General features: G+C 41.5%; 1 protein-coding gene across 1 annotated transcript; it reads right to left on the bottom strand.

Moving 5' to 3' along the window:
• Positions 1 to 255: 255 nt before the first annotated feature.
• Positions 256 to 11,257, bottom strand: LOC127602623 (TBC1 domain family member 10A-like). The gene is made up of 10 exons (XM_052068872.1): positions 11,020 to 11,257; positions 10,527 to 10,758; positions 9,557 to 9,656; positions 7,681 to 7,788; positions 7,326 to 7,432; positions 7,128 to 7,242; positions 5,205 to 5,270; positions 4,636 to 4,825; positions 3,706 to 3,860; positions 256 to 1,974 (listed from the first exon to the last, which is right to left on the bottom strand). The coding sequence occupies exons 2-10, from the start codon at positions 10,706 to 10,708 to the stop codon at positions 1,474 to 1,476; spliced, it is 1,524 nt and encodes a 507-aa protein (XP_051924832.1). The 5' UTR covers positions 10,709 to 10,758; positions 11,020 to 11,257; the 3' UTR covers positions 256 to 1,473.
• Between the last annotated feature and the right edge of the window lie 137 nt (positions 11,258 to 11,394).

Genomic DNA, 11,394 nt, shown 5'->3' with positions numbered 1-11,394 from the left:
TCTCCATAACTGAAGCTTCGTTTCTGTCACGACTATACTGCGCCATCTACTGGTGATCGGAAGATATCTGGCACATATTGAAAAAGCTCGTCCTTCTATTGGTTGTAAGGGGAGACATAAGTAACCTCACAGAGCTGTTTTAAAATTGAACAAAATTGAAAACTTTTTATTAAAAAAAAAAAGCAATAACATGTTGCAAAGCGCTTCTTTCAGAACCCACCAAAGAATGGTATCGTACAATGAAACTATTCAGAATATTTTCCAGATAAATGTTTATTTATAGCATAAACATTGTTTCCCAATTCAATGACAGTCACGTTTTTCTCTAGTATTGCAAAGTTGATACAAGGTTGAAAATATACTGTTTGTGGATATAGTGAAGATGTTCCAAAGTAGTTTAAAAATGTGCGGTCTCATAGAAATGACAACTACCGTGGAAACATGTAAAGATGTTTGAAAACATCCAGTTGCTTAGTAAAAGTGTCACCAAATATCGTTCAAAGTTTTACATCTCCCAATCAAAAAGAAGCCTAACCACAAGGCTTGAAATCAAAATTATGGAACAAATGGATCAAACAAGGAACAGGTGGGGAAAGGGCCAAGCAATTGCAAAAGGAAGGTCAGCACCATTATGCCACTGGCAAGTCTCGAGAGAAAGCACATGCACAAAGTCATTAGTTATACTGATTAGCATTTGGCAAACAAGCACGTTCAGGTTAATTAGCTCTTAAGACGCCAGGAATGTTGGTACAGTTTTCTTGTGGCTGCTGCCAAGACACCAGTCCTTTTCTGCTGTTCCAAAGCTACAGAAAGTGGCACAGTGTTTGTGGGTTAAGTTATCCACGTTAAAGAAAAGAAAAAAAAAAGCCAACCATTTGTGCACCACCAAGGCTTTTGTGACAGAGTAGAAAATAAATAACTGTGATAAAAAGATCCCAAGTACAATGTCTGGACAATTTTTTTAAAATGTAAGACTGTAAAAATGAAATGCTCAAGTGTTCAATGTGCATGTTGAAAACAAAGAGCACTCATGAAAATAAGATTGTCTCCCAACAGACTGTGTGGTGAGAAGCTTTCCAAACAGGGAATGTAAAGAGGAATTGCAGCTGGACTGCAGACAGACCAAACCATCTGACTGAAAGGCTGCCCACTGCAAAAGGAAGTGTTTGCGTATTGATTGCATCAAAAATCCACTGTAGTGTTTTATCCGAGTAGACAAAAAAAACAACAACACATCCCCATTACTTTGGCAATTTACTTCCACGCATCAAAAAAGACAATGTTGTCCCAGGAAGTCAGGTGTTGCGATGTAGAGAGCATCAAGGCAGTTTTACGCTGTAGTTGGACATCAGTCTTATCATAAGCCAAACTGGTATTTGAGGAGGAGTCAACAGTCTAATAAACTCATCCATGGCTGGTTGTTGGCTGAAGGGTGCTGGTGCTGCTATTACGCACACACTGCGCGCGTCAGAATTACAGGTACGTATCCTGGTCTGTGCTGCTGAGGCTGTGTGTGGATTGCTGTAGGGGAGTCTCTTTGGCAGGCGGGAGGTCTGCAGAAGGCGCGTGGTCCTGGTGAATTGGGTCTGCTTGAGTCTGTGGTACAGTCTCCGGGGCCTTGTTTAGCAGTGGAGGCGGGGCTGGTGGATAAGACGGTGGGGGTGGCGTGGCGTTGGGAAGAGGGTAAGGGTTTGGAATCACCTCAGGAAACTGCGATTTCTTCAGGGTTTTCTTTCTGCTCTTGTGCTCTTTGCCCTTCTTCAGCAGCGGGCTAAGCTCCGCCTCTTCCAGTAAAATGGTGGGGTGCTGCTGGAGGTCCTGGCGCCTCGGGGGATCGGCCAGCATGATGAGTCGAGCGCCGTGCATCCTCGGAGGAGATTTGAAATTGAGCTCGCCGTGGCTCTTCCTCCAGCGCTTTAGCTGGGTGTGATGTTCCCGTTCCACGTCTCGCGCCGTAATTGGCACTTCCAAGATCTATGTCAGGAAGACACGCGTCATTCGGATACAGATGAGTCATTGAGATCATTTTCCAAAGAATAGACGCGCCCTTTATGGGAAATACAGTAAGCGCCAGCCATGTCTGGTCTTTGTGCTAAACGTTACAACTGAATAAGTGAATGCCAAAGTGCTCTGGCAGGGTCAGCAGCAGTCAACTCATACAGACAGCTTATTATAAAGACTGGATGAGCCCTTTTGGATGTGAACCCCCCCCCCCCCCCCACCCCTTATGTGCTGCAGTTTGTTAAGTTACTAATACAGTGCACTCCGCTTAATAGAACACCATTGGGCCGAAGCGCTTCTGTTCTACTAAGCGGAGTTTCTATTAACCGGAGACACTTTATTAGGTACACCTTCAGACACGTCGACGACCAAGTTATGCACGCAGAAAAACCCCTGCTGACGAGTTAGAAGAGATATTTCGACTGTGGACGTCCATATCTTTAATCAAACAACAAAACAACTTTAATCAACTTCAGTCAAACATCTCAAATCACGAGAAAAATTTCGTTACTTTTGTCTGGAAACAGGAGTCCGTAATTTTGCGGTTGACTTCCCTCTCAATGCGCTGGATAAGAGGGAAGTCCTGGAAACCGCGGGCGTACCTTCTGAGAATCCGGCAATGCATCGTATCGTCTGAGTATGTCCTTCTTATCCGCAGGTGATAGCCCTCGTCTCTTGAATGAAGTTGAAGCCATTGTGACGTGCGTGTGTCTATGTGTGGAGTGACGCGTGCTACCTGTTACTGTATACGGCTAGAACTACCGCGTTTTCTCGCGATAGTGGTACAGTATCGCGATAGCTACACTTCGAAAACCACTAGTTTACAATGTTCATTGCTTACGGCCTGTTCTACTAAGCGGAGTATCTTGATAGGAAATTGCATTAGGCAAATCCGTTCCAGATCCTTTTGCTCTATTAAGCGGATTACTCTATTAACCGGTGTTCTATTAAGCGGAGTGCACTGTATCCATTCTCTAAGGGCTCTGTCTGTTCTGCCCTGTTTGACATGCAGCTACAAATCACAATTCTGGACTAGAGTGACAGCAACAGTCACAGTTCAAAAGTGACAACTTCACATTTCAGTACATTTTCAGAGCAAGTAAATATAGAAACACTTAAGTTCACTCAGAAAAATTTTATATTAGTGAGAATTCAGCAGTTATTCTGAAGCAAGTAGACTACTGGCATGACAGTCTAGTGACTCATACAAAAAAAAAAAGGCCCGCAATTTTGTGCAAGCACTTACTCAAGAGTCAGCTATAATTACTGTCATTTGTTTTGAGTTGATGCATGCTGCAATGGAGCTATATTCTAAGTTCAAAGCGCTGTCCGCAAGCTCGCCTGTTGGGGACCAGTACACAGTGGATGAACTTATTTCTTTCTTTCCATGACTTTCTATGACTTCATTCGGTGATTTGTCAATCCCACACAATCCCCCCATGTGTCATGTGTGGGATTGTGTGCATTTGTACGATGATGACTGAGTGAGTTTCCAGTAGTTCTGTTGCACAGATAATCCAACACCCACTTTGCTGACTTTATCCAATGAATTATTTGTCTTGAACCTTGCACTAGCTGAGTTGATGGTAACGAAAGGATCATCACTTAGAGTTACTATGCTTTGATAGTAGCATCCACTCTGGTGTGGCATTAGAAAAAGACTGAGCTTTAATCAAACCGACTCAATAACGTTGCTGCTTTTACCTCTCGGACGAGGAAACCCTCCTGCATGTATCGAGGCTCCACAGCTCGGAGAAGCTCCATGGTTTCATATTGGCCCTGGCAGGCCTTCAGCTTCTCACGACTTCCCAGCATGCACTTTAACAGCACCAAGCCGACTCTGAAGATTATTTTCACACCTGATTTTCACAAGAAAAAGACAAAGTCTATTAGAGTTATTAATCGGGTGTTTCTTGTGTATGATTTTTTTTCCCCAACTACACAGTCCTTAAACTTTTTTGTTCTTAATTTTGTGTTTAATTAAAAAAAAAAACATTCTTAGATACCCGTAATCAGGAGGTGGTACAGCGTATGCAAACACTACTTAAGCCATTTTAGCCAGTTGTTCAGCCAAATTACTTGGATTAATTGTGTAACATGGCTCTTCCTTGTATATTTGCTCTGTGTTCTGAGCATTGGTCGGTCCAAGGAATGCTGCTGGACCAATTGTTTTTATGTCAGCATAGAAAATCCAGGCTGCAGTAAAAGATGATCTTTAAAAATAGGGCTAGGTTAATAGGGCTTGTTAGGTTATGCTATTTAGAACGTTCAACAACTTATCCAAAGCTCTGAGTCAATTTAGGTGCATACAGTCGGCTCCATAAATATTGTGACATTGACAGGGTTTGAAATAAATTAAGATGAATTTTAACTAGATAAACCTCCAGCTTTAATTTTAGGGTATTTACATCAAAATCAGGTAAACGGGGTAGGAATTACAACAGCTTGTCCCTCTGTCTCTTTGAGCCGTGATGTATGATTCTGTCCCTAGCTAGACTGGAAAAAATCCTAAACAGGAATAGTATTATCACGACAGTCTGGAAAATGAATTATTCCAATAAAAATACATCAAATGCCCCAAATATATCAAAGATTCTTGCACATGATGAGTGGATATACAATTCTGGGAGTTACCGTCACAGAGGAACATGTCCCAGACACGCAACACGGAGGCCCATGGCAACGTTCGAGAGAAGGCACACATAAACCATTCAGTCATGTAGAGGATGGGGTCAATCTTGTGTTTCTCCAAATGGCGGAAGGCTAGTGGGGAGACGCGTCGCAGCAAAGCAAAAAGGATCTCTCCATCCAACTGTATAGCTTCCTAAGAGACACAGAGAAGAGAACCATTAATGTGGGGTTTGGAAACCAAGTGCTCCTCTGCATAAGCGTGTGGATGTTCCACGATTAAAAACCAGTCCAGTCGCATCATGTTGCTGCACGTTTCAGAAAGACAATGGAGATTACATAACATCATCTTGATGAACAATAAATCCTGTTTCCACTTGAGAAAAATCACCGCTCATGCGATATCAAAAGGTAGGATTCATCATCCATAAACCACATTCTTGTTACACAATTACATCGTGACCATGCTTCTTGGTGTCGGGCTGATTCAGATCAAGTATTGTGTCAGCCTATAAGATACAAGCTGTGCTCTTGTTTCAGTCATAATCACATCTGTTGCGCAGTGTCTTTCTCACCAGGCCGGGGCTGTAGTAGCCGGGAAGGTATTTCTCACATATTTGTACCAGCCCCCAGAAGGCATCCTGTAGGAAATAGACAATCAGGTCAAGCAACCAAATTTTTTACACTGGTACCTCTACTTACAAAATTGGTTCTGGAAGACATTTCTTAACTCGAAAATATTGTAAGTACAGTAGACGCGTTTTCCATGTAAATGCCCTAATACGTTCCAAGCCTTTCGATTTTTGAAATTTCTTTTTTAACAAGAGGCAATATTTTCCTGTTGAGGCGTTTCGTAACTTGAATATTTCGTATAAAGAGACGTTCGACAGTAGAGGTATCACTGTACATGAGACATTTGATATTTTCATGTCATTTTTGACACCGCTTCTCCTGTACAGGGTCGCTTCATAAGATGGGAGCTTTCATTTTCAATCAAGCCACAGTAGTGACACGTGACTTCAAGGCGTTTCCCTTCTTTCTATAGGGGAGCAGAATGTGGTGTTTTTGAGATGTCATCTAGCAAATGACATCCACGTGTTATTCCCAACTCTCACATTTAGAGTAAGGCGTATCAAATTCATTTTTAGTTACGGTTTCACGCAGAGGGCCATTATGGCTGTGAAACCATACAAATGTTTAATCTCCTCATATTACCGTATTACATATACACCACAACTAGCTTGGAAATCACGTCAAGGATAATCATTTATTCAGGATCGTTCAAAATACCGTAAAAAGGGGCTTGGGAACAAAAATCACTTGCAATCTCTCTCTTTTGTTTTACATATGACATTTGAGAAATTTTGGATGAGATTTCTGCAAAAATCATGGAAGCTGACGCACAAGATTTGGTTCTGCAGGCCACAAAAAAATTACCGGTAAGTTGCAGACAAATTCGACTCCCGGTCCTAGAGTTTGACACCTGTGATTTACAGTGACAAAAAGAATCTGATCAGAATCGGCGGATTCTCGAGCCTGCATTATTGATATTGGCATCAGATATGAAAAAGTAATTCAAGCCATGCCTAAAATAGATCTGCAAAAAAAAGGTTTGTTCAAAATTCAAAGACATTCATCCCCAACACAGATTGGTCCCTTCATTACTACCCCTGAGCAGTGTAATAATATCCAATACTTCACAAGAATTTGGCCTGGCTGTCAGAGAAGTATTAAATATACGTTTATTGCTTGCTGTACTCGTGTCCCGAAAGTAAACTGTACAACACACTTTTTTAAACCTAGAGGAAGTGGGAGGTTGGTGATTAATCTCAATGGAGTACATTGTGATTACAGTGACAACCAATGGGGGCTGTAAATAATGTTGACATGCAGCTGGGAAATACATTAGCTGAAGGGTCAGCAAGGTAGCCCTCAAGGACCATGTGAGTAGCTCGAGGGTCTGTTCTAACAAGAGCTCACCAGTCATGGGGACAGTGTGAATTTTTAGGAAGGCTGTAGAAGTACTCATTCGAAAATGCGAACACTGGCAGAGATTTATGAAAATAAAGTTGTGCGTGATGATATTTATCTGTTTCATAATTATTCTGAGGAAGTCATTAAAACATGAGCAATGTCTTCGCACAAATGATTACCACCAATTATTAATTCCGTATAAAAAGTGATTTGAGTAAATGTGTGATTTGAACCAAACTACCACAGTAGTATTAACATGAGTTAGTACCAAAAAAGTAGCACTCTATTTCAAAAAGGCTGCGTGGGGACCCCTGCATTAGTCTTCTAGGTTACCAAAACACCCGTTTTGTCCAGAATTATTGAGTGGGTGAAGAACGTGAAGAAGAGATACTGATCAGATGAGCTCCCTGAGCAAACTTCGCACTGCTCCCACCTCCACAGCACTGATGGCTCAAGGTTATATTAAGTCTGAGCTGTGCAATAAAAATATTTTATTTAATTATTGTTTTGTGGGAGTGATGTACCTCAGCAGGCATGTGCATGAGTAACACAGCAGCAATGGGAGCTTGTGCTTGACAGTATCCCTCCTCTGGTCTGTACAGAGTGTAGGCCTTCAGAACACGGAAAAGATCCTTCTGCCTGTGGACAGATTCACAACAGTGGTCACAACCACGTACCAAACTGGAATTTTTGTGCATGTTCCTTCTGGTCTGGGGTCTTACCCGTGTCCTCCCCGCGACACAAACATCTCGTGGAATGGGAACTGTCGATGGAGATCTTTCTGAATCACGTCGCTCCATTTGGGATCCCCTGGCTGGCTATCCAACTCCTAAAATGAAACACATGGACGAGGCTGTAAGTCTGGTTTTGTACAATGCACCTAACCAAGAAATAAGTCATCCAATTTCAATAAACACTTTCTACGAAAACAAACTAAGCGCTTAAGCAACATATTAAAAAAAAAATTGGTGTCAGGGGGTGTTCACTCATGCTACATTTTAGGAACTATTTGTATTGAAACTGAAAAATGACATGAGACCAAGAATAGAGTGGAAGTGAAAGGAGGATGTCCCCGACCTGAAACTTTCCTTGGTTTTGCTCTTTCTTGCCCTTTCCTCCTGAAAGGTAGAGCCACGCACGGCCTCGGAGAGAGGGAGGAATTCCTTTCTGGCTTCGAAGTCTCACCTGGACCAGGGTGAAATATGGGGTCACAAAATACAGCACGACAAAATAGAAAAGTGCAACCAATGGTACAGGTTTGTCACACTAGCCGTTCAAAGAACGAATGAACAACATAAAAAGGCTAAGAATGTAGCTTGCATGCTGCTTGTGCAGCGTGATCATGTCACCATGCACAAGTCCGTGTTGACAGAAGTGACGGAAAATTTCCCAAAATGCATTTCTTGATACTCGGCACAACACAAGTTGTATTGCGGGATCAGAAAACAATGACTTTACATCCTGAAACTCGCAGTAGCTGAACTATCAGCATTATCTCCACAATGAGCAAATAAACTCATTGTTCTGTGCAATTGAATTTGGTTGTTGTAGTGTGGACAAACAGTCTACATACACAGAGGTTTGTTTGGACAATGTCTTCTATCAAGTCAGTTGAGCCCCACCCTAAACATGACTCTAAACTGTTTTTGTCACAAGGTGTGTATTGTGTGGCAGGGATAGGTCAAGTTCTTCCCTACTGCTGACTCATAAAAATGAGGCCAAGTTGCAGCAATGTGTTAGATTGCTTTACAGTCTCTCTCACTCAGTCAACTCGCAGTAAAAGGCAGTCAGTAAAACATTAATGTGATTACAGAATATGCTATTTTATGCACTGCATGTGTGCTCATTATAAACATTTACCATTTATTATATCACTTTCACAATGAAATTGTCAATCTTTTTTTATTATTATAATATATACCGGGAATATAAAATGCTGGTTGCGATTTTTAATGCAACTTTTGCTGTACCAGTGAAACTCAAATACAATTCATTTTGTAATGCAGTTTTCATAGATGAAATAGTTGAAAGTGAATTTATTTGATCCAGGGTTAGTGTTGGAATTATGAAACTGTCAGCAATTTAGCAGGCAAGGTTTTGTAACTAACAGTTCACATAAGGTGACCACTGCATTATAAATAATGTCATCTTTAAAGACCGCAAACAGACCCATAATGGAGCAGTAAAGGCCCATATAGCTTACCGAGTGATGAAGGTTTGCAAGTGCGAATGTTGTTTTTCTTTCGTCAGGGTTTGTTCTAGGTCACAGTCACAGACATTCGCCAACAATTTTAATGAGCTCTAGCAGTTTTTCTAGTCGCACAGAAATTTTTAACATGTTCAAAATTTTTATGCTGATGAGAAAAACTGTTCGCGACCATTAAAACTGCAAAGGAACGAACATCTTTGCAACATGGAATGAACACTGACGAAAAATAAACATTCGCTATGCACGCATACTTGCAAACCTTTGCCACTCAGCGAGATACGGCACTTACAGTTATTTACAGTGTCGCCTAATGACGTTTTGAAGGTATTATTGAAATCAATAAGGGTATTGTGAAAATGTATGCCAGGGATTCATAAATATCCATATAAATGTCGTGGTTGTTGAATGTTACTTCTGATATACTGAGCAGCTTGATAATTTCCTTGACAATGGTCATCAAACTTGTTCCAAATAACTGCAACAAAAAAATTTAATGATTAAAAAAAAATAACACCCTAGTGTTGGTTAAAAAAACAGTCACTGAGAGTACAGTATATGGCATAAATATCTGGCCCCCTGTTGGCCACTTACAATAAACAAAGAAACTCCAGAAAATATGAGAGTATGGAGATTTGCAAAGATATTGGCAGTACAATAAACTTAGAAAAGACGTTTTGATGGCTTGCCCCAAGTGAACCACAGGACGTTTTATGCTTCAACAGTTTAGAATTTGTTTTGTCCTACCTTATTGAATCTCTTGATCATCCACTTGTCCCAGTGATTGAGCATATCCAACCACTTCACCTCCCTCTGCCTGAGCACTGCTGTAGGCACATCCTGAGCCCTGGAGACACACAAAAGAGAACATGTATCATTTCACTTCTTATAAACACATGTTCCACTTTTAAACAAATTGAACTATAAAAGGGTTGAAGTAAGCATTAAGTGATCGTCAGTTATAGAGTATGAACATCCAGTCAACAGTTAAAAGCAAAAGCTTTGAATGGAAGGGAGTTGTGCTTGTGTCACTTAACAGTTGATTTTTATGGTCGTGTGAGTGCAAGTTTGAGAATTAGCAGTATTTATTTAGATCAAGGATGTTTAATAGAATACTTTACGAGTGGCAGTATTTGCCTGATTCGAGTACGTATATACAAGCGTCCACACTAAAATAGACCCACATTAAAAGCTTCAGTTGAATAAAATATAGGAAGATCAAGCATAATATTGAGGGAGGTATGATGTTTTTTGGAACTATGCAATTACCTCATCAACTAAAGTGCGTAATTGTAGGCTCACACTGCTTCAAAGGGGCTACTTTTAGGCACTCCTCTTTGATTTATAGCGGCTAATAGAAGATGTAGATCATAATGTTTTTGGAACAAATATGGATCCCTCAATAAAACGCCGTACACTTGAAACGTATTTATTACCAGGAAAACAGTACAGTACAGTTACAACAACCAACCGATCTTGAGAAATTCACTGTTGGCTCGACATTCTATGTTCCGGGGGAAAAAACACAGGGTATAATAACCACATTGTGCCACGCAGCTCGTGGGTCGAGGCATCCAGGCAGCGCACACAAACATTCTGGATAAATGACATTTTCTGCACCATGTTCTCGTGCATTCATGGTTGAAATGACCATAAACATCGTGTAGGTTATTTAAAGCACAACCCGGCGACCAAGTAAAATTAAAATGCCACTTACGACTCCTCCGAGTACTGTTGCGCTCCGCCAATAAATCCATATTTGTCGGTTTGTTTATCGCTGGTGAAACCGTTGATCTCAGAGTCGGACCCCAGTGAACTTTCGTCGTCGATGTGACTGCTGCTGAGGGTCCGGATGCTCCTTGTGTCCACCGAGCGACGGCCGTTCTCCGTGTTGGCCATGTTAGCGTCGACAGCTAGCAGGCTAGCGAAGTTGGCCAACGTCAGCGAGGCTGTTGACAAGCCCAAGTCAGAAATTGCTCCTTAAACATATACCACGTTCGAGTCAAACATCTCCGACGCCATTTGCTTATTCATAGAAATGAAAAATTCACTTCTACTGGTCCCTCGCTAACCATTAACAGGCGCCACAACGTAACAACACTAGCCAGAAAATAGACGTCAGGTCGGAGTTATAGAAAAGCGAGTTAACGTAAAATCAACTGCAATCCGACGTTTAGCGTTAGCTAACTGGCATGCTAAAGCAAACTTACGTTAACAGCTCGGGACTCGAACCCTCAGTATTCCTACACGGTTTCCACCGTTCCCTGCCGTTAGAGTGTACTTCATTGCCAGGGGAATAAACTACAGAAAGTAGATAATTGAAATGTCAACGGCCAGCAGTGATGGCTGAGCTCGACGTCCTGTCAAATTTTGCTTCGACCAGCAGTCTTGCCCAGCGGTGCGAATGATTTGTCTTGGGATAGCAAGGCTAATGTTACTCCTAGTGGCTTCTATTGTTACTACCATCTGTAAATGGAAGGGGGGATGGCGCCTCCTGACACGTTTTTTGAAGTACAGTACTGCATTCTGCAGGCATCATGTGTGACAGTTATGCGCATGGTTTTCTCTCGATCTGCATTCACATT

The sequence above is a fragment of the Hippocampus zosterae genome, chromosome 6, assembly GCF_025434085.1.
Source record: "Hippocampus zosterae strain Florida chromosome 6, ASM2543408v3, whole genome shotgun sequence".
Taxonomy (NCBI): domain Eukaryota; kingdom Metazoa; phylum Chordata; class Actinopteri; order Syngnathiformes; family Syngnathidae; genus Hippocampus; species Hippocampus zosterae.
Note: the sequence above shows the minus strand (reverse complement) of the source record. Positions and strands in the feature narration are given on the sequence as shown.

Excerpts from the sequence above, each read along its gene's own strand:
- LOC127602623 (XM_052068872.1), bottom strand. The coding sequence starts at position 10,708 with ATGGCCAACACGGAGAACGGCCGTCGCTCGGTGGACACAAGGAGCATC. Across the intron at positions 7,789-9,556 it reads TGATCAAGAGATTCAATAAG|GTGAGACTTCGAAGCCAGAA; the intron begins GTAGGACAAAAC and ends ACCCTGGTCCAG. Across the intron at positions 1,975-3,705 it reads AGGGTTTCCTCGTCCGAGAG|ATCTTGGAAGTGCCAATTAC; the intron begins GTAAAAGCAGCA and ends TTCCTGACATAG.